This window comes from Delphinus delphis, chromosome 1 (genome assembly GCF_949987515.2).
Source record: "Delphinus delphis chromosome 1, mDelDel1.2, whole genome shotgun sequence".
Taxonomy (NCBI): Eukaryota; Metazoa; Chordata; class Mammalia; order Artiodactyla; family Delphinidae; genus Delphinus; species Delphinus delphis.
Window position 1 is genome coordinate 28,556,438 of NC_082683.1, and position 24,162 is coordinate 28,580,599.

A 24,162-nucleotide genomic window follows, 5' to 3' on the forward strand; every position below is an offset into this window, starting at 1 on the left:
AGACCAGGGCTCAAACCTGTGTCTCCTGCATTGGCAGGCGGATTCTTTTTTTTTTTTTTTTAATTTATTTAATTTATTTATTTATTTTACTTATATTTAATTTTGGCTGCGTTGGGTCTTCATTGATGTGCGCGGGCTTTCTCTAGTTGCAGTGAGCAGGGGCTGCTCTTCGTTGCGGTGTGCGGGCTTCTCATTGCAGTGGCTTCTCGTTGCAGAGCACGGGCTCTAGGCACATGGGCTTCAGTAGTTGTGGCTCGCGGGCTCTAGAGCGCAGACTCAGTAGTTATGGCCCATGGGCTTCGTTGCTCCACGGCATGTGGCATCTTCCCGGACCAGGACTCGAACCTGTGTCCCCTGCGCTGGCAGGCAGACTCAACTACTGCGCCACTAGGGAAGCCCTGGCAGGCGGATTCTTAACCACTGCACTACCAGGGAAGTCCTAGAGTGAAACTGTTGAGTTGAAAATTATGCTCATCTTCAAACTTACTATAAATTACCATTTGTTCCTAACTGACTATATCAGTTTATATTCCTACAGTCTGTATGAGAGCTTTAATTCTTCAGTCTTCCTTTGGCTTGTTGTCAGCTTGTGTTATCGGTCTTAACATTTTTGGCCAGTCTTGATTGGTGTAAAATGATAGCTTGATATAGTTTTTGTATATATTTCCTTAATTACAAATAAGATAATTAGTGAAAATTTGTTTTTTGACATTTAGATTTTCTCTTCTATGAAATGCCTAGTCGTATCCTTTGCCACTTTTATTGTTTTATCTTGATTTATAGGAACTTATTATATATTCTGGATAGTAATCATTTGTTATATGTATTACACATATCTATAGCCTGTCTTTTATTTTTTCTGGCTTTGTTTATGGTATTTTTTTATGATAGTTTTTATATCTTAAGAAATTCTTTCTTGCCTCCAAGATCATAAAGATGTTCTATATTTTCCTCTAAATGTTTATTTTTCTTTTCATGTTCAGTTCTCTGAATAGGAATTTGTTTTTGTATATTGTATAAGGTGGGCTTCCAAGTCTGTTCTACTGGTCTGTGTGTCTGTCCCCACAGTCTCTTGACTTGAATTGGATTATAACAGATCTCGATGAATGTTAGAGCAGACCTTATTCTTAAAAACTATCTTGGCTATTCTTGTTTCATTTCTCTTTCAATGTTAATTTTAGTATCAGCTTCTTAAGTTCCAGAGGTCAAGGGGGTTATATCCTATTGGTATTTTGATTGAAATTGCCTTGAATTTGCAGATTAACTTACAAATAATTTATACTAATAAGGTATATACTCCACTTATTTAGATTTTCTGTAGTAGTAAAGATACCTATTACTTCTATAGGTCTTATGCATCTTTTGTTCAGATTTTATCTCAAGTGTCTTGTGGTTTTTTTGTTGTGATATTAAGTGGTATCTTTTTAAAATTACATTTTAAGTTGGGTGCTAGTGTATAAGAATGTAATTTTATTTTTATATGTTGATCTTAAATCTAGCAACCTTACTGAACTGTCTAATTCTATAATTTATCTATAGATTATTGGCTTTTCTCTCTAGACAGTCATATTGTGAAGAATAATAATTTTGTTTCTCCCTTTCCAATCTTTTTACCTTTTACTTCTCTTAGCTTGCATTCCTGTGCCAGCTAGCACTGTCTATTAAATGAAGTTGAATTTACCATAGATTTTTGGTGGATAACTTTTATCAAATTAAGGAAGCTCCTTTCTAGTCCTGGTACTGTGAGACTTTTAGTTATGGTGCTGAATTTTATCTAATGCTTTTTTGAGGGTAATTATCTGTAGAAATGATTGTATGTTTATTTCCTTTAGTGTATGTTTATTTCCTTTAGTATATTTTGTTAATAGGTTTTAAAAATATTAAATGTAAATATTACTTTTTCAGTTAAACTCAGCTGATTTGTGAAAGGGAAAGAAGGAAAAAATGCATAAATATGTAGGTTTATAAAATGTTAAGGATTTAACCAAGGGATAGAGAGGCAGATCTTTGCTGATTGAAATTCATGCCTAATTCAACTGTACTCACTGATTTCATCCCATCTTTTGTAAGAGCTTTCCTTCACTAACTTTAATTTTTACCTCAGATGCCCACATTGCTGTGGGGAAGATGGTGAACAGTAATGATTAGAAGAACAGTGGGATAAACACTAAGGAAAATTAATAGAATGTTAAACAGGATAAATAATGTTTGTTTAGTAGTTTCAACTCTGTGAGATAAGACACATTAGTTGTGAATGCTAGTATTATAATAATCCAGTGAAGAAAATTTACCTGTAGGATTAAAGGAAAGACAAAATAAGCATGTTAATTACCATGTATTTATTTTCCTTTATTCACTTTTTTTTTTAATTAACACAGAAGCAATATGTGCTTATCTGGTATGTATCCTGCCAGCCTTGTTTTAATGTACGACAACATTCTCACATTTTTTAATAGAAGAATGTAATGTATACATTTTTTTAAAGTACTGTGGATTTGAATAAGATACCCAGAATGCTAATACAGTCTTACCAGTCTCTCTTTTTTTAGTTAGTTTGAAATTGTGGAGGTATTTCTAAAGTTTATTTGCATGGAAGTACAAAACCAACATAACTCTCCATCATGAGGGACATGAAGTAGGTCCATGCAATGAGATATCCTGCAGCTGTGAAAAAGAGTGATATAGTTCCATATTAGTACATATAGATCTATCTCTAAGATATATAATGAGAAAAAAGAAATCAAAGGCCAGAATAGTGTGTCTAATGTTTTATCATTTGTGTTCCTTTTCAATAAGAGGGGAAGGGAATATATATTCACTTAATTACCATGCACCCAAACTGCAGAATAAAAAGATCTCTAAGACACATTGTTAGTTTTTAAAATAATAATAAAAGAAGTTATAGAACATTTATTATCTGATCTCATGTTAAAAAAGAAAGTTGTATATGCATTTTTATCTCTAAGTGCATATTAAAAGAATAGGATATATACATACCTAAGTACTAATAATGGTTGCTTCTTAAAGATACTTGGAGACCAGAAGTCTTTACTGTGGATATCTATATTGTTTAAATTTTTTAGGATGAGACTTCACTCATGTATTATTTCTGTAATAAAGGAAAAAGTAATATGTGCTCACTATTAAAAAATTAAGATTTAAAGATAAAGTCAAAAAGAAGAAAATAAAAAATATCTACAGTAGCCTTACTACCTGAGATAACTACTTAAAGCCTTGATAAATATCCTTCCAGAGATGAGGGACATTTTGTGGAAGACATTTAATCCTAAACCAAGGAGAGTAAGAGAAAGAGCACCACAATAGGCATGTTTTTAAATAAAAAAATAACATGATAGCATGTAGCTTATTGTCTGTTTTGGTTTTACTTTTCACTGTATCCCCAGTGCCTTTATAGCACATAATAGCAGTCAGTAAGTATGTATTTAAGAAATGAGTGATGGTGGTCTACTAACTATTGGTGAAGCTCTTCTAGTTCCAAAACCCAAGATTAAGAAATCGTACTTGTTGGCTCTTGGAAGACTGCTGACTGTAGCTAGATAAAATTGGGCAGATACACCTTACTATTACTACCTGTAGCTTGGATTAGCACTAGTAACATTTAATACCATTGTCTTCTCAAATCTGTGCAAGACAGGGAGAGCTCTCACTAGAATAGATAAGCAGTCTAGGGTGGCTTAAAAAGCTTTGTTTAAGAAATAATACCTAACCGTTTCTTCTTTAAGGTGCTCTGGCCTTCTTTGTCCCCTTACAGACCTTGTTTCATAGCCAGAACACTGCTCTGTACATGTAGTAGGAAATGGAATGATTCAGTTACCCATGATAAGAGATAGATTATAAAAACTGTAATATTAGGCTTTTTCTGTTGTTGTGCTTGTCTTCCAGTCAAACAGTTCAAATTGAAACAGCTTAACTTTGTAAATATTTTTATATGTATATAGGTATACATAAAAGGGTAATTTTAACTCTGTATTAGTTAATTATCATGGAGCCCAAGATCAAGTTTTTGAGTTTTTTAAAGGAAACATTAATTTGTACTATTTGTGTTTTTCTTCTTAGTTTCTGCCACTGCCTTCTACAAAGCACAACCTGTAATTCAGTTCATGTGTGAAGTTCTTGACATTCATAATATTGATGAGCAGCCAAGACCTCTGACTGATTCTCATCGGGTAAAATTCACCAAAGAGATAAAAGGTGAGTTAATTAGCATTTGGAACAACTTAACTATAAAATGCATGAATATAACAAACTTTCATTGAAATTTTTAAAGATACAAATCTGTTCATGTAACATCACCGGTAAAAATATGGACTAATTATAAAATGTCACATTAAATTCATTACCATAACATCTTAGGTAGTGTGTCAATGAAAGAAATACCAAGTAATGGAATTAATATTGATACTAGCTAATTTTTTGTCAATACTTTGCCTTACTAGCTGAAGGTATAAGAGTGTCTGTTAGGAAAACGCTTCTATGATACTGTTAAAAATAAGTTTATTCCAAAAACATTGTCACTTCAGAACTGGAGCCATTCTTTGAACATATTCTATCGATAATGTAATGACTTCTTTATTTTTCTGAAATGATAGCAGAATATTTTATTCCTTTGTAAATTTATGGATATGGGACTAGCCTGTTTCATGTGTTGTTCTAGAGTTGAAACTTAGTAATTTCATATACATTATTCAGTTGACCATTGATCTTGACTATTTTATAGTTAGTAGCTAAAGTGTATACAGTGGGTTGCATCGTATGTATATTTTACTAATACAAATTCATCTCTACATAGTCTTCCAAAGAGAAAAATTAAAAATTAATTTCAATTGTTTCCTAAAATTTATATTTTGTATATACTTATTGTTTATATAATTGTTGCTTTCTATATACATGTACACTTTTATGTGCAAACCCACACATAGTGTACTTTATCTGCAATTTAAGGGATTTTTCAACAGTAATTTTGATTACGTAAAATTCTTGCCTTGTTCATGACTTTAGAACCTAATCCTCATGTAAGATGTGACTCCACTGTATTTAGTTCTTTATTATTTAGACACAAAGAGAAATTAGATATTCTCTAATTAGAATGAATAGTATAAATTCTATTTAAACTAAATGTTAGATCTTCAATTGTCAGAAATAATTATGTCGTTTTATTTTAAGGTTTTACCTATTTGTTACAGGCAATTTTTAGCTTGTGGTTTGAATGAAGCATTGAAGTTTGTTCTCTGAACATCTTTCAGTTCCCCAAATCAGTTAGTATAGTTGAATACATCCTACTTGCTCCAGTAATCCTTTATTCTTTGCCATTTAGTAACCAGGAGAGAGATGGTCATTGTAATAAAACATTTAAAGGAAAATTCTTCCTACTTTGAAAATAGGCATCCATTTATCTCAAGTTATTTAAGTGTCAGAATAAGAAAGTGTTATATATTCTTATATTGCAATCATACCATTGTCCTTTCATAATCTGTATTAACTGCACAGTTAGCATTGTTGGGAGGTAGTGCATTACCCACCATTAATATGTGATCATCTAAATGCCATGGTTTCCAGTGGAGTTGCTGCTTAGTTACCACCTCTGATATCATGAAGTCACTTACATTATTTTGCGGTAACTATGCAATCAACTCATATCACCACTCTATCACAGAAAATACAAGATGTACAGAACAAGGATTCAACTGCTGCCCGAAGAGCATGGACTCGATCTTAACTTCAACTGCTCAGGGGGCCAAAGAAATGACTGAAAAAATGACTAGAAAGCATTATAAAGTTGATGTTATAGTGAAGGTAAAGCCAAGTTTATAGGTTAAATATTTGATTTATTAAAGCCAAAAACATTTTTTGTTGGATGGAGGGTTTGGGGAGGGACCTGGGCAGAGAATTATCTAGTCCATTTTTTTAAATTTCAGCTTTTTGCTAACCCCTGGATTTGGATCTAATCCTTAGGCACCTATGACTGTAGATTTGGGGTAGAAAAATCTGAGTTGGATCTAACTGACATACTGATGATTTTTTCCTCCATTCAGAGTCAAGAAGGCTTTTTTTTTTAAAGAGGACTCTTTAAAGTACGTCATGTATTCCTACCTCAATTACACAAGAGAATCAAAGTTACATGTTTTGTATTATGTATTTGGGTTTAATTTTTAGTTGGCATGAGGAATTTGATGAAGCTTGTTAAATAGTGATACAAAGGGTGCTATGATGAATAGATTTCCTAGTACAATATTATTTGGCTCTAGTTGAACTTTTTCCTAAATATTTAATGGTAACTTTAGGGTGGTTTCTTTGTGCAGTAATTCATCATAGTTAAATAGCAGAAATATTGGAGGAAGTTTATGGTAAAAGTACCATATGTATGTAAGAGTATTTTATTTTACTTTTTTATTAATTTTTATTGGAGTATAGTTGCTTTACATCAATTTTATTTTTGATAAAAACTTATTTAGTAGGCTTGTAGAACCTTACTGATAATTTTTTTTAATTCAAGGGGAAGATTTGAAAACAAATTGCTAAGTGGTATAGATAACAGAAATTTGTTTTAAATTTTTCTATCGTGTTTTCCCCCTAAACAATATTTTTACATCTTGCTTACTTCATATGTTGGTGTTTCCTTCTTAAAAGGCCTTCTCTTGGTAGTATTTCCTAGTCTTATTTATAGAGGCATAGTAAATGCTCTAATTGATCTGAAATTTTAGTTTTATAAAGGTAGTTACTAATGAAAACTATTTCTCACTGATTCAATTAGGAGTAGTTCTTAAGAAAACCTCATACCAATCTGGTACAGTGACACTGTGTCCACTTAACATCTTAATTTATGCTGATATGTCATAAGAAAATATTACTATGATTGAACTTTGTGTTTGGTTCTGCAGTTAGTAGATACGAAAATAAGTTATACTGTATCAGGGTTTCTCAACCTTGGCACTATTGATATTTTGGGCTGGATAATTCTTTGTTGTGGTTGGGGATGGGAGGTAGTGATGTCCTGTGCATTGCAGTATAATTTAGCAGCATCCCTGGATCCAAGCATTCCAAAATCTAGCATGTATTAGATGCCAGTAGCACCCCCAGTCATGACAATCAAAAATGGCTGCAGACATTACCAAACCTTCCCTGGAGGTCAGAGTCACCTCTGGTTGAGAACCTCTGCACTATAGGATACACAGATATAAAAGGAAAATAATACAAAAGTATAACTGTAAATACTATCAGGGAACTAAAAGTTGTCCTCCATCTACCCCTTTTTAGATTTTCCTCCTTTGGAGTATAGGCCTTAGAAATGGAGTTGCTTATCTGTGACCAGTAGCCACTGTATCTGTTTGTTAACTCTTCTCTAGGTAGCTCCAAGAGTATCCACTAGCCACATGTAGTTATTTAAATTTTAATTTATTAAAGTTAAATTAAAATTTTAGTTTTTTAGTCACACTAGCCACATTTCATGTGTGCAGTAACATATTGCTGGTGATTTTAGCACAGATGTAGAACAATCCATCATCTCAGAAAATTCTTTTGTACACCACTGCATAGGAAAATTCATCCCAAAGAATTTCAGCCAGTATTTTAAAAGCCCACAGCTTCACTTTCTAAAGCAGGCCTAGGATCTGCAAACCCCTAGGGTCCACAAATGGACGTACAGATCCACAAACATCTAAAATCATATGCTAAATTAAGTGTATGTTGCATTTTTCTGAGAATTTATTGCTTTCATCAGATTCTCAAAGAGATCATTGATTCCATAAGACGGTCTGGATTGCCTGTTCTAGGAATTATTTTGGTTGCATTTGCTTTCTAATAGTAGTAAAAGAACTGTATCACTATATTATCCTTCAGCGAAATTGTCACTCCACTTCTGTTAAAAGGGCCTGGGATTTTTTTTTTTTTCCTTCCTGCATTAAAAATCTTTGAAGGACTTTCTTCTTCAGCTATATGAAATTATGATCTTCAGTCAGTATGTGATTACTGGGCAAATCAGATATCACATACTTTGAAGGTTATAGAATATCTTGAGAATTATCATAACTCCCTTTGCTCCTTCCCTCAACCAGCATAAAAACCTGCATTATAAGCAGGGTTTTTAATTAATGGAGAACTTTATCCCTTGATATACAGGCTTTGCAAATTTTATACTATTTTTTAATAGCTTGATAGAATAGGGAAAAGGTTTGGAGTTAGGTCTATCATGATTGTAACCGTTGTTAACAATGTTATATATAAAATCCTTTGCTAATATCACATTGCCTGTATCACAGATTTTCTGTTTAGAATTTGAGTTTTTATAGTAGTGAACAGGCTTTATAGTTATAAATATTTTACATGTGACAGTTCTATAACCTCAGTTTTTCTTGTTGGGAACAGGTCTGAAGGTTGAAGTGACTCATTGTGGAACAATGAGACGGAAATACCGTGTTTGTAATGTAACAAGAAGGCCTGCCAGTCATCAAACGTAAGAAAAGCTGGTGTTTGTCAGAGCAGAGATGATGTGAGGCAGCTTGCTCTAGTTAGTAGATTGGGAGTTTTGCTGGCTCATAATGAGATAAGAGTTGTTAATGTGTAATTTTTTTTTTCCAGCTTTCCTTTACAGTTAGAAAATGGCCAAACTGTGGAGAGAACAGTAGCACAGTATTTCAGAGAAAAGTATACTCTTCAGCTGAAGTACCCACACCTTCCCTGTCTGCAAGTGGGGCAGGAGCAGAAACATACCTATCTGCCACTAGAAGTAATGTGTTTAGGCTGCTTATTAATACCCTCTTATTCATCGTTCTGTTGGGGTTTTTAATGACCTATAACTTACTTCATACTCTCACATTTATTTTGGAGACTGAACTGTTTTTAAATTTCCTTTTATTCTAAATTTTCAGCTATAAAATAATATGGGAAAAAATTCATCCACAGTCCTACCACTCTAAATGTAACCACTGTTAGCATTTTGGTACACTTCTTTTCAGCCTTTTTATGCAGTGTATATTTTACCTAATTATAATCATACTGTAAAGCAGTATTGTTTACTGCTTTTTTACTTAACATGATATTAAACAGAAGTGGTTTAATGGAGTAGATATTAAAATTTAATCTCACATGTAATTGGCACTCAGAATTTTAAGAAAGATGTATATATCTAGTACAAAACTTTTTTCCATTTGTAGGTCTGTAATATTGTGGCAGGGCAACGATGTATCAAGAAGCTAACGGACAATCAAACCTCAACTATGATCAAAGCAACAGCAAGATCTGCACCAGATAGACAAGAGGAAATTAGCAGATTGGTTAGTACTTAACCCTAGAAATGAAAATTAAAAACATATGAGGGTGAGCTCTAAAGAACCATGTCCTTATCAACTGATACCTTATTACCATTTCATGGGCTGTCAGAATTAAAAGAGATTATGAAAGTAATCTAGTGGTATTCTAGGGGTGAATCTTAGTGGGTTCTATGAAAAGGGTTAGACTAGATCCTTCTAATTTAACCCCAAGCTCTTTAATTAGATTCAGAACAGATACTCTCAGAACTAATGTTTCAGTTTAGCAAACTGGGCCTTCCTTACCTTCCACCTAAAAGAGGAAGAGAAAAGGAAGAAAAGTCAAAGTTTTATGACTAGCAATGGTGAGAGTCTTAACACACAAAGTAGGATGGCTTAGCTCCATTGTAAACACCGGTAACCGTACAGGATGAATAAAGAAATATAAGACAGCTCCAGCCGTATGGGATCTCTAAGCTGTCTCCTTGTTCTAAATGGGGAGAAAAGAGACATCAATACTACTTTTAAAACTGACGGGGCTTCCCTGGTGGCACAGCGGTTGAGAGTCCGCCTGCCGATGCAGGGGACGCGGGTTCGTGCCCCGGTCTGGGAAGATCCCACATGGCCGCGGAGCGGCTGGGCCCGTGAGCCATGGCCGCTGGGCCTGCGCGTCCGGAGCCTGTGCTCTGCAACGGGAGAAGCCACGACAGTGAGAGGCCCATGTACCGCAAAAAAAAAAAAAAAAAAAAAAAAAAAAACTGACGGAATTACGGCAAAATGAAAAATGAAGGCAACTGGATCTTATCTTACTCTCTTCTTGAATACCATGTAAATTGCCCAAGTGAAGAGAAAAAAATCTAGAAATCAGAACATTACCCAAAACAACTTAATAACACTTTCAAAAGCAGTTTTAGAGATTGTTGGAAAAGGGTTACAGAATTGGCTCTTTCATTTTGTAAGGCAATTACCAAAAAAAAAAAAGAAGACCTTGTTTTCCAATATAGTTTGTAAAGAGTAAGTTATTACATGATATTTAATTAGGAAAATACAGGCTGACTCTCATCATGGATTTTTCTCTGATCTACTATGACAAAATTTTAAAACCTTTAAGAGACTAGAACCTCTCACTATCAATATAAAATCTCAATAACTAGTTCTACCTCATTTATTACAGCTTTTCTCTTCAGAGAGGTGATATTGTACAGTGATTGAAAGCACAGGTTTTGGAATCTAACAGCTCTGGGTTCAAAGTCTAACTTCTTTACTCACTTACTGTTACCATTATTGTATTATTATAATTATAGCATCTGGTAGGCTGGTGCAGTGATTGAGAGTAGGAACTCTAGAATCAGAATGTACATGGTTTCAAATTATATATCACTTGCTTAGCTATATGGTTTTAGGCCAATCATTTAACTGTTGAGATTTAATTTTATCCTCTGTAAAATAAAGATTATAAAAGACTTTATAGTCATAGGTTATTGTGAAAATTAATTATAAAACATTTAGCACAAGCACATCACCTACCAACTCCTGGTAAATAGTAGTTGTTGTTATTGTTTGTAACCTTACAGAAAAAAAAATGGCATTTAAGCTTGAAGAAAAGATACATTAGTTAGATGCATTAATTAGATGCCTAATTTAGAAAACAAATTTTCCTGCACATTGTGGGGAGATTCTTTTTACATACTTAGATTATGTAGTGTTTTTTGTTTTTGTTTTTGGTGGTACGCGGGCCTCTCACTGTTGTGGCCTCTCCAGTTGCGGAGCACAGGCTCCGGACGCGCAGGCTCAGTGGCCATGGCTCACGGGCCCAGCCACTCTGCGGCATGTGGGATCTTCCCGGACCAGGGCACGAATCCGTGTCCTCTGCATCGGCAGGTGGACTCCCAACCACTGTGCCACCAGGGAAGCCCTATATAGTGTTTTTTAATAGAGTGTTACTCAAAGAATTGAGCATTGCCTTTTTTTGTAACCTTGTTTGACCTTTATTCTGAGACTAAGTAAATATGTTTTGGAAAACGCATTATAGCACACTATGAGCATGAATTACACTTTTGAGATTCAAGTCTACAGTGAATTACAATAAATTCTTTATCTTTGCACATTTTGGTATATTACATAAAAATTATAATCTGTGTCTCATACTGGCTTTCTTTTCTGTCTCAAGTGTATCTCTTAAGTAAATTTTATAATGTGCTGTGTTTTATCTGAAAATATTCAAGGAGATTTTGTATAACTTTTGTATAACTGTAATCAGTTAGGAAAGAAAGCCTTAGGATTATTGATATTTGCTGTCGAGATCTACATAAAATAAATTTCAATAGTATATATCCAGATCCTCTAATTAGAAGTAATTAACCATTTTTAGGTCAGGTATTGGGTTGGCCAAAAAGTTCATTCGGGTTTTTCCATAAGATATTAGGGGAAAACCCATACGAACTTTTTGAACCTTATATTTCTCTTGCAGTCTCTCAACCACCCTCCCAAAGTATATGAGGCTTAATCATATAAAGTTACAATTTTCATGAGTCATAAATAGTTGAAATTTCTTATTATGCAACCTAATACATTTAAATGTTCTGTAAATTATCAGGAGTTTCACAGACTTCCTACAGTCCACTCATGATCTGTGGTCCCCAAGTTAAGATTCTCTGCTCTATAGTGAGGGTACCATTATCTACACCTGTCAGTATTATAAAACATTGTTGACACAGTGAAGAAAAAAAGTTAGAGGGTTCTAAAGCAGGGAATTTGGGGGAATTTTGAAAGTAACTACAAACTTTTTCTGTTGTTAGGTAAGAAGTGCAAATTATGAAACAGATCCATTTGTTCAGGAGTTTCAATTTAAAGTTCGGGATGAAATGGCCCACGTAACCGGACGCGTACTTCCAGCACCTATGCTCCAGTATGGTGGCCGGGTAAAACCTCTTGATAGTTTTTAAATTATAATCATACAGTTTCTGTGTATGGAGAGAAGGGCTTCCTAGCTAAGTCTGGAATTTAAAAAGTGTTTTATTGTTCCAACAATTTTTTTTGTTTGTTTCAATATCAGTGTCTTTGCTTGAACTTAGTAGAACTTTTGTTTTTCTATGATAAAAATATAAAATATTGATTTAGAACAGCCTGTTCCATGTAGAATATCAGATATATATCAGTTCAGCAATTTGAAATGCTTATTTTCAGCTCATTCCAATAAGTTATATATTAAATGTTTGTTCATTTTTGCCTTATTATTTCTCTTTCTCTGTAGAATCGGACAGTAGCAACACCAAGCCATGGAGTATGGGACATGCGAGGGAAACAGTTCCACACAGGAGTTGAAATCAAAATGTGGGCTATAGCTTGTTTTGCCACACAGAGGCAGTGCAGAGAAGAAATATTGAAGTAAGGCTTGTCATTAGTTTCACTTTGGGACCATTTTGTTTTTAAATTTTGTATTTCAGTTTTAAATTACTCAGCTAATATTCTAACCAGTGTTGCCTCAGTATGAAGTATATTTAATCACTGAACCTTTAAAAATGTTTCTTCTCGTTACTTTGATGAAGATTCCTGAATTTGTTGGTCATATCTAAGTCACTGATTCATTCTTACAAGCATCCTAATGGACTAGCTTTTGTGGTATAGCAGGAGTACCATTGGCTTTTGATGGCGAACAGATTAGATATAATTCTCAGGTTTGCCACTTCCTAGTCTTACTACCATGGATAATTTATTTAATCTCATTATGCTTCACTTTTCACCTTTTAAAAATAGAGATAATAGTACCTATTTACTGAATGAGGATTAAATAACATCCTTATTTCTCAATTGAGTTCTTTGAAAGAGTCATTTAATTTCTCATTTTCACTTCCTTACTTTCCAAAATTTGACCTGCATCTCCACTACTTTTCCTCTTCTCCAGATTCTTTCCCTCAACAATCTTCTGTTAAAATTTAAAACAAACACAAAATCTTCTTTTTTTTTTTTTTTTTTGCGGTATGCAGGCCTCTCACCGTTGTGGCCTCTCCCGTTGTGGAGCACAGTCTCCGGACACACAGGCTTAGTGACCATGGCTCACGGGCCTAGCCGCTCTGCGGCATGTGGGATCCTCCCAGACCGGAGCACGAACCTGTGTCCCCTGCATTGGCAGGCGGGACTCTCAACCAGGGCACCACCAGGGAAGCCCTTCATTTTTCATTTTACCTGATTTAAGGCTTCCAGGCTTCCATTCTCTCTCCTTCCTTGAAATCTTAGTGGTCTGCTGAAACTGGTTACTGGAAGAACTTCAGTATCTTTGTGCTTATCAATTCTAATGGTCTCCTCTCAGCCATTATTTTTCCTCAAAATTTGTGCAGCATTAGATACAATTGACTCCCTTCCTGACATTCTCTCCATTCTTGCCTTCCTGCTTTCTTTTTATCACTTTGGCTTCCTTTCTCCTCTACACCATCTCCTTTGGGACTCTAATCTTTGGGGCATTGGCAGTCTCAAGGGCTTCTGCTGTTACTCTTGTTTGAGGAGTTGTGCTACTGTGAAAAGAGCACCAGCTCCACTTGTGACTACCTCCGCTCTAAAACTTCTAGGTTTGTCTTTGACAAAGAATAACATTAAAAATCATATAACGTTTAAAAATTTTCATTTGCCTCTTAAGTCCTTTCTCCATTTTCATATATTCTGGACAAAGAAACTGAGTACTGTATGCCCTCTAACTGTCTGGTATTTTTTTCCATTTCCACTCATTCTGCTCTTTACTGAAAATGCCTCCTTCCTATCTCTACATTTCTAAATAATAGCCAGTCTTCTGTGATTTGTGATGCTGGAAATAATCCATAGTAGCAAACATAGTAGTTTATCATTTGTACTTGTCACTTCCTGTATAAAATAGAATTATATTATAATTATCTGTGTAAGTTTCTTGTCTCCCCTCTGGAATCTAATTTCCCTAAGAAAATGATTATGGTCTAATTTAAGTCTCCACTAACAGATCCTATAAAATATGCCCATAATGAATAGTTCTTGAGTGACATAGAGACCAGTTTACCCCAAGTCAATTCAGAATTTGCCTCCTTCATGTGAGAAAAATTATTTTCTATTTAATTCTGTTCACTTCTTTTTATTAGCTCCAAATCTTATGTCTTAAGGTTCACTTAGTATATTTTTTTTAGTATAGTTTTTTTGTTTTTTTTTTTTGCGGTATGTGGGCCTCTCACTGTTGTGGCCTCTCCTGTTGCGGAGCACAGGCTCAGGCTCTGCGGCCATGGCTCACGGGCCCAGCCGCTCCGCGGCCATGTGGGATCTTCCCAGACCGGGGCACGAACCCGTGTCCCCTGCATCGGCAGGCGGACTCTCAACCACTGCGCCACCAGGGAAGCCCTTTTAGTATAGTTTTTATCCCCTGGCTTTCAAGTAAAATGTCATGAGGACAGTTAAGGAGAATGCTGCTATTATCTTACTTGACCTCCAGAGACCAAAGAAAACACCTCCAACTGTTTTTCAAGCTTCGAGATACTCTTTTCATTTTACATTTTTTATTCATGGCTTGATAGAAGTCTCATAGTCATTGGGCTTATGGCTCTTGTTCAGGCTAACTGAAAATATTCAACTTCATACTTTCTTGAATTAAATACTAATAAGGAAAAGGAGAAGGGAATTCCTACAAACTCCATCTCTGTCCTGAGGGAATCAGTGTTTTTGAGCAAAGATCACTCAGATCCTTGACGTAGGACCGTATTTGTTTTAAAAACAAGTAAAGTGATTGTTAAATCCCAACATTATTACTTATTTATCCTAGGCTAAGTGCAGAATTTTGTTTAAATAAGAAATTATTAGTCTTTTGTTTTTTCAGTGTGGATAAAAGTACATTAAAGTGCTGTCTGCCTCATTTCTTTTTAAATGTTTTCTTGTTTTTTTTAATCTTTTCTGAGGACAGAATCTTTCCTGCTATCCTAAGTGTCAGATAGGTATTATTGTAGAAAGAAATTCTGCACTAGGTCATAGTTCTTACTCTTGCCATTTGTCTAATAAGCATTTGACCTTGGTCAAATACTTAATATCCCTGAAACTGTTTCCTGATTTATAAAATGGCAGTAATACTTTACCTACCACTTTCTTATGAATCTTGTCAGGATCAAATTAGAAAATGTATGAGTGTGCTAAGTGCTTCACATGTATTATCTCATTTAATCTTCACACCAACCCTATATTGAAAGTGGTCGTTTTACAGATGAGAGAAACTGAAAAAATTTGCCTAAAATTCCATAGCTAGTAAGTAACAGAACTAGAACTGGAACCTGTAGAGCTGAGCTCTTAACCAGCACACTCTATTACTAATGTCCTTTGTGAACTACAAAATGCCACATAACTGTACAGTAGTGTGCTTAGTTTGCCAGATAGATTACTGACCAACCATTGCCCTTAACATCAGTAGTCTGGTCACCTCTTCTTATATGTAGCACACAAATCTTTGCTTCATTCTCCATTCCCTTCTCAAACTTTCCATTACTAATTTGTAGGTGTTGCTGACTAGACAAAGGTTTTATTTTTAGTGATTTCTCCTTCTAGGGGTTTCACGGACCAGCTGCGTAAGATTTCTAAAGACGCAGGGATGCCCATCCAGGGCCAGCCTTGCTTCTGCAAATACGCACAGGGGGCAGACAGCGTGGAGCCCATGTTCCGGCATCTCAAGAACACGTACTCTGGGCTACAGCTCATTATTGTCATCCTGCCAGGGAAGACACCAGTGTATGGTAAGGATATTGTATTAAGATTGCATTTTTCCTCAAGTACTCAGTCTTCCTTTTAGGGACTTAAACTGGAAGTCCAGTGGTTAAGACTCTGCGCTCCCGGTGCAGAGGGTATGCGTTCAATCCCTGGTTGGGGATCTAAGATCCTGCTTACCACACGGCACGGCCAAGAAAAAAATATTCCTTTTAGAATTATGCTAACACATATCCTAAAACTATCAAACATTAAAATATATTTTATAGCTATAGTATTTAAAACCATGTATTGTTACTATAAAAAGACAAATCTGGAGAGCAAACTAAATAGTCTGAGACCCTGTGAAAAGAATTTCAGTAAAGGAAGCATTACAAAACAATGATTAAGGGAAGAATTATTTATTAAAAATGTCATTGAGATAACTTGAGTATCAGTATAATGTAGCAGTTAAAAGCACAGGCTCTGGAGTCAGACTGTGCTGCTTAATACCCAGGTTTTGCCAGGTATACTACCTGTGTGATACTACCTGAATTACTTAACCACACAAAGCCTGAGTTTCTTCATCTATGAAATTAGGATACTACAAATACCTAACCCGTAGAAGGTAGCTGTAAGGATTAAATAAATTTACATATGTAAACTGGGTCTATGATAGCACCTGTCATACAGTGAATGCTCAATAAATGTTAGCTATTATTATTGTAAACAAGTTAAAGTGTATGAGATTAATATGTTAAGTATAAATCATTGAAACATGGAAAAACACAAAGAAAGTATAATTTTCAAACTACTGAATGGAGTATAATTATTTAAGCTTAAAATGATAGAATTCACATAAGAAAATTTGTTAGATTTGACTGCATGAAAATTAAATTTTCCATACATCACAGGTGTCTAAAATTAAAAGGAAACCATAGAACGTGAAAAATATTTGCAGCAAATGGAGACAGCAAAGGGCTAGTTTATTATTAGTTAAAATATCCATATGGATCTGTTATTGCATTCAAAGGAAAAAATTTTTATATTCTCCTACATTAATGAGCAAATAATATAAACCAAAATTTCTCAAGAAAAAACAAGTAAATATTTGAGAAAATGTTGGTTTTCACCAATAAAGAAAAGTACAAATTAATAAAAGGAAAATTTTTATGCTACTAAATTAGCAAATATATTTAAATACTGTACTACCCAGTGATTGTGAGTATGCAGTGAATCTAGTATTTTAATATATTGCTGATGACAGTATAAATTGATAATATCCTTTCATCGAAAGTATAAAAATGTGCTTGCAGTCAACAGCTCAGTATTTCCCATTCCAAAAATATGTTCAAAGAAAAGAATTCATAATGTAGAAAAATCTCTATGCACAAAATTTTCATAATGATATCTATGACACTGAAAAACTACTAAGAACTGGTTTTAAACAGTAAGTTGTATGTTGGTGAAATAATATGCAGTGATTAAAAATAATGGTTATAAAATTTGAAAGATATTTTTTAAGTTGTGATAAAATACAGAAGGTGTTAAACTCAAAGAATTTGTAAATCAAGGTAAGAACAAACAACTGAAAAAGACAAAGGACATAAAAAAGAAATGCAAATGGTCAATTATCAATGCAAAGATGCTGAGCCTCATTAGTCATTAAAGAAATATGAACTAGAACAAATTATTTTTCACCAACAATGATAATACCCATTTTTGGCAAAGGCATGAATAAATGTACATTCTCATACACTGTTGATGGGAGAGAAAGTTGATATTACCATAGCCTCCAAGCTGATATTCTTGCCTTCATTCCCTCTAATTCACTTTCAGTGCATTTTCTACACTGCTTCCCTCAGTGATTCAGTGAGTGATTTTTCTAATTAATAGATTTTATTTTTTAGAACAGTTTTAGATTTACAGAAAAATGGAGCAGATAGTATAGAGAGTTCCTATATGCCTTCCTTCCCCTGTACACAGATTTCCCTTTTTTTTTTTTTTTTTTGCGTTACACGGGCCTCTCACTGTTGCGGCCTCTCCCATTGCGGAGCACAGGCTCCGGACGCGCAGGCTCAGCGGCCATGGCTCACGGGCCTAGTCACTCCGCGGCATGTGGGATCTTCCCGGACCGGGGCACAAACCCATGTCCCCTGCATCAGCAGGCGGACTCTCAACCACTGTGCCACCAGGGAAGCCCCAGTTTTCCCTATTTTTAACATTTTGTATTAGAGTGGTACATTTAATGAACCAGTATTGATAAATTATTATTAACATATTGTCCACAGTTTACATTAAAGTTTACTCTTTATGTGTACAGGTCTATGGGTTTTGACAAATCCATAATGTCACGTATCTACCAGGACAGTATCAAAGAATAGTTTCACTGCTCTAAAAATCCCCTGTGCTCCACTTACTCATCTCTCCCTCCATCTCCTCAAACCCCTGATAACCACTGGGCTTTTTATGTCTCTACAGTTTTACCTTTTCTAAAATGTTATATAGTTGGAGTCATATGGTATGTCCCCTTTTCTGATTGGCCACTTGCAGTTAGCAATATTTAAGATTCCACCATGTCTTTTTGTGGTTTGATAAAGCCATTTCTTTTTAATGCTGAATAATATTTAATATTGCATTGTGTGGTTGTACTACAGTTTGTTATACATGTACCTGTTGAGGGTCATCTTGATTGCTTCCAGTTTTGGGCATTTATGAATAATACTGCTCAAACATGCATGTGCAGGTTTTTGTGTGGACATAAGTTTCTAACTCAGTTTGGTACATAACCAGGAGCACAACTGCTGTATCAAATGATAAGACTGCCAAAAAGTGACTGTACCATTTTGTATTCCCATCAGCAGTGAATGAGAGTGCCTATTGCTCTACATCCTCCTCAGCATTTGGTATTGTCAGTTTTTTGGATTTTAGCAATTCTAATAGGCATGTAGTAGTATTTTATTGTAATTTTAATTTGTAGTTCGTTAATAACACAATATTGAGCACTGGACTTTCCTGGCAGTCCAGTGGTTAAGACTCTGCGCTTCCACTGCAGAGGGCACGGGTTCAATCCCTAGTTGGGGAACTGAGATCCTGCATAACTGTGCAGCTTGGCAAAAAAAAAATAGAGAGAGAGAAAGAGAGAGAGAGAGAGAGGGAGAGAGAGAGAGCACCTTTTCATGTGCTTATTTGCCATCTGTATAGCTTTGATGAAATGTCTGTTCCAATCTTTTGCTCATTTTTTAATTGATGTGTTTGTTTTCTTATTGTTCAGTTTTAAGAGTTCTTTGTATGTTTGGATACAGGTTTTTTATCAGATACCTATTTTGCAGATAATTTTCTCCTAGGCTGTGGCTTGTCTTTTTTTTTGGCGGTACGCGGGCCTCTCACTGCTGTGGCCTCTCCCGTTGTGGAGCACAGGCTCCGGACGCGCAGGCTCAGTGGCCATGGCTTATGGGCCTAGCCGCTCCGCGGCATGTGGGATCTTCCCGGACCGGGGCACGAACCTGCATCACCTGCATCAGCAGGCAGACTCTCAACCACTGTGCCACCAGGGAAGCCCTTGTCTTAAGTGTCTTTCATAGAGCACAAGTTTTAAATTTTAATGAAGTCCAAATTTTAATAAAGTCATCAATTTTTTTCTTTCACAGATCATTTTTGGTGTTATAGTCTAAGTTTTTATACTGTGTTATCTTCTAGTAGTTTTATAGTTTTCCTTTTTTACATATAGGTTTGTAATCCATTTTGACTAAACTTCTGTGAAAGGTGTAAGGTCTGTATCTAGATTTTTTTTTTTCTTTTTTTGCATGTGGATTCCAATTGTTTCAGCACCATTTGTTGGAAAGATTATCTTTCTCCATGAAATTGCCTTTGCTACTCTGTGAATGATCGACTATATTTGTGTCAGTCTATTTCTGGACTCTATTTTGTTTCATTGGTCTGTCTGTCCATTCATTTGCTAAAACCACACTGTCTTGATTAATTTAGCTTTGTGATAAGTCTTGAAGTCAGATAATGTCAGTTCTCTGACTTTGTTCTTCTTCTTCCCTGTTGTATTAGCTAATAGGTCTTTTGCCTATCTATATAAACTTTAGAATCAGTTTGTCAATATCACAAAATAACTTGCTGAGACTTTTGTTGGGATTACATTGAATCTATAGATCAAGCTGGGAAGAATTGACATCTTAATGTTAAGTCTTCTATCCTTGAACATGGAATATCTCTTTGTTCAGAGCTTCTTTGATTTCTTTTATCAGAGTTTTATAGTTTTCCTCATTTAGATTTATATCTAAGTATATTGTTTTTTTCTTTTTCTACTATAAATGGTATTGTGTTTTTAATTTTAAATTCTAGTTCATTTTTAGTATTTAGGAATACAGGTGATTTTTGTATATTTATTTTGTATCCTGAAACCTTGCTATAGTCACTTATTAGTTCCAGGAAGCTTTTGTCAATTTTGGGGGGTTTTCTGCATAGGCAGTCATGTTCTCTATGAACAAAGACAGTTTTATTTTTTTCCTTCCCAGTCCGTATACTTTTATATCCTTTTCCTTGTGTTAGCTAGGAATTCCAATACGATGTTGAATAGCAGTGGTGAGAGGAGACGTTCTTGCATTGTTTCTGACTTTAGGGGGAAAACATCTAGTTTCTCAGCAGTAAACATGATGTTAGCTATAAGCTTTCTATAATTGTTATTTATCAAGTTGAGGAAGTTCCCCTCCAGTCCTAGGTTTTTTTGTTTGTTTCGTTGGGTTTTTTTGCGGTATGCGGGCCTCTCACTGTTGTGGCCTCTCTCGTTGCGGAGCACAGGCTCCGGACGCGCAGGCTCAGCGGCCATGGCTCACGGACCTAGCCGCTCCGCGGCATGTGGGATCTTCCCGTACCGGGGCACGAACCCGTGTCCCCTGCATCGGCAGGTGGACTCTCAGCCACTGCGCCACCAGGGAAGCCCTCCAGTCCTAGTTTTGCTGAGAGTTTTTATTATGAATGGATGATCGAGTTTGCAAAATGTCCTTTTCTGCATCTGTTGATATGATCATATGATTTTTCTTCTTTTTTTTCTCTTAATGTGATTAATTACTTTAATTGATTTTTGAAATGTTGAACCCAGCCTTGCGTGCCTGGGATAAATCCCACTTGGGGATGGTATATAATTCTTACACATTGTTGGATTGAATTTGCTAATATTTTGTTGAAGATTTTGCATCTGTGTTCATGAGAGATATTGATCTGTAGTTTTCCTTTCTTGTAATGTCTTTTTCTGGTTTGGGTATTAGGGTATTTTGGCCTCAGAATCATGAGTATTTCCTCTGCTTCTGTTTTCTGGAAGAGATTGCAGAGAATTGGTTTCATTTGTTCCTTGAATGTTTGGTAGAATTCGCCAGTGAAACCATCTGGGCCTGGTACTTTCTTTTTTTGGAAAGTTGTTAATTATTGATTCAGTTTTTTTAATAGGTACACACCTATTCAGATTATCTATTTCTTCTGTGTGAGATTTGGTAGTGTCATTCAAGGAACTGGTCCACTTCATGTAAGTTAACAAATTTGTGGGCCTAAAGTTTTTCATAATATTCTTTTATTATCCTTTAAATGTCCTTGGGGCCAATGACCCTTTTTTCATTTCTGATATTAATAATTTGTGTTGTCTGTTTTATTCTTGATTAGTCTGGCTAGAGGTTAATGAATTTCTTTGAACTTTTCAGAGAACTAGCTTTTTGGTTTCCTTCATTTTCCTCTGTTGATTTCTTATTTTCAATTTCATTGATTTCTGCTCTAATTAAGATTTTTTTCCTTCTGCTTGTTCTAGGCCTATATTGTTCTTCTTTATCGTTCTAAGGTAGAAACATAGATTATTGATTTTAGATCTTTCTTCTCTGCATTCAGTGCCATAAATTTATCTCTTAAGTACTGTGCATCACACTAATTTTGGTAAGTTGTATTTCATTTTCATTTAGTTTAAAATATTTTTAAATTTCTCAAGACTTTTTCTTTAATCCATGTCTCATAGAATTATATTGTTTAATATATAGATATTTTGGGATTTCCTGGCTATCTTTCCATTATTGATTTCTAGTTTAATTCCACTGTGGTCTGGGACCATACTTTGTATGATTTCTGTTCTTTCAAATTTGTTAAAGTGTGTTTTAGGACCATAATGTGGTCTTCCTTAATGAATGTTACATGTGAGCTTGAGAAGAATGTGTATTCTGCTGTTATTGAATGAAGTATTTTATAAATGACTCTTAGAATCAGTTGATTGATGGTACTGTTCAAGTCAGCTATTGAATATACACTTATCTTCTGCCTGCTGGATCTGTCAGTTACTGATGAAAGTACATTGAAGTCTCCACTATAATAGTGGATTTGTTTGTTTCTCCTTACAATTCTATCAGTTTTTGCCTCACTTGTTTTGGCATTCTTTTCTTAGCTGTATACATGTTAAAGATTGTCCTGTCTTCTTGAAGAATTGACACTTTTATTATTATGTAATACCCCTCTTTATCCCTGTTAATCTTCCTAGTTCTGAAATCTACTTTGTGTGAAAAAATACAGCAACTTCAGTTTTCTTTTTCTTGGTGTTAGCATGGTATATCTTTCTGTATCACTTTATTTTAGAATTGGTTTCTTGTAGGCAACATGTAGTTTGGGTCTTTTTTTTTTTTTGGTTGCGGTGGGTCTTAGTTGCAGCAGGCAGGCTCCTTAGTTGTGGCACTCAGGCTCCTTAGTTGTGGCATGTGAATTCTTAGTTGCGGCATGCGAGTGGGATCTAGTTCCCTGACCAGGGATCGAACCCAGGCCCCCTGCATTGGGAGCGTGGAGTCTTAACCACTGTGCCACCAAGGAAGTCCCTGGGTCTTATATTTTATCTTCCCCTCTTTTTCTCCATTTTATGTTTTTTTTTAAATAAATTTATCTATTTTTGGCTGCATTGGGTCTTCGTTGCTGCACGTGGGCTTTCTCTAGTTGTGGCAAGCGGGGATACTCTTTGTTGCGGTGCGCGGGCTTCTCATTGCGGTGGCTTCTCTTGTTGCGGAGCACAGGCTCTAGGCGCGCAGGCTTCAGTAGTTGTAGCACGCAGGCTCAGTAGTTGTGGCTCGCAGGCTCTAGAGTGCAGGCCCAGCAGTTGTGGCGCACAGGCTTTGTTGCTCCGTGACTTGTGGGATCTTCCTGGACCAGGGCTTAAACCCATGTCCCCTGTGTTGGCAGGCAGATTCTTAACCACTGCGCCACCAGGGAAGCCCCTCCTTTTTATGGTTTTAAATGAGCATTTTATATTATTCCATTTTCTCTCTTACATCAATTATACTTTTTTTTTTTTTTTACTTTTAATGGTTTCCCTAGAGTTTGCAGTATACACTTACAACTAATCTGAATTTGCTTTCGATAATTCTGTACCACTTCACCGATAGTGTAGATACCTTAGAACAAAGTATTCCCAATTCCTCCCTCCCCCTTACAATATTTCTGTCATTCATTTCACCTATCCATAAGTTGTAACCACACAATATATTGTTGCTATTATTATTTTGAACAGTATCTCTTAGTTCAGTTAAGAATAAGAAAGTAAAAGATTTTATTTTACTTTTATTTATTCCTTCTCTGACCTTTTTTTTATATATAGATCTGGACTTCCGACCTGTATACTTTTCCTTCTTTCTGAAAAATGTCTTTTATCATTTCTTTCAAGGCAAGTCTACTGTCAACAGATTCCCTTAGTTTTTATTTGTCATATTTCCCCTTCACTTTTTAAAAAATTATTTGCTTATGTTTACTTATAAATCAAATTATCTACTCACATAGTTTCAAGTGTTAAATCATTCTGGAATTCTTATTTTCAAAAACAGCACCTTTATAGCTGTCATCCCATTTGTTTTTTTCATAGAAAAACTCTTTCATCATCTGCCACTTTTTAAATTTAATTTTTGTTTATTGAGTGCTGCTGCCTGTATTTCAGTTTCTTCTGTAGTCCTGCCCTGTTTTGCCAGAACCTTGGGACCTCTACATTTGTCTCATGTTGGTGTAGGTGATGCCTTCTATAAATCAGTCACTTGGTGTCATTTTTTTTTTTTTTGGCCGCGCTGCGTGACATGCGGGCTTTTAGTTCCCCCACCAGGAATTGAACCCCTTGCAGTGGAAGCGCAGAGTCTTAACCACTGGACCACCAGGGAAGTCCCAGGTGCCAAATTTTGATTGTAGTCTTCATTCCTTCTGAGGTACTGTT

At 35.4% G+C, this 24,162-nt stretch overlaps 1 protein-coding gene across 5 annotated transcripts in view; it reads left to right on the top strand.

The window, feature by feature from the left end:
* The window catches only part of AGO3 (argonaute RISC catalytic component 3), a 119,684-nt gene that overhangs the window by 65,645 nt on the left and 29,877 nt on the right, over positions 1 to 24,162 (top strand). For all 5 annotated transcript variants that reach the window (XM_060019220.1, XM_060019229.1, XM_060019237.1 and 2 more), the window contains 7 exons: positions 4,078 to 4,212; positions 8,383 to 8,470; positions 8,596 to 8,743; positions 9,171 to 9,290; positions 12,062 to 12,184; positions 12,517 to 12,650; positions 15,807 to 15,991. In XM_060019220.1, the coding sequence (XP_059875203.1) occupies positions 4,078 to 4,212; positions 8,383 to 8,470; positions 8,596 to 8,743; positions 9,171 to 9,290; positions 12,062 to 12,184; positions 12,517 to 12,650; positions 15,807 to 15,991 (933 nt within the window). The remainder of the gene's footprint in view (positions 1 to 4,077; positions 4,213 to 8,382; positions 8,471 to 8,595; positions 8,744 to 9,170; positions 9,291 to 12,061; positions 12,185 to 12,516; positions 12,651 to 15,806; positions 15,992 to 24,162) is intronic.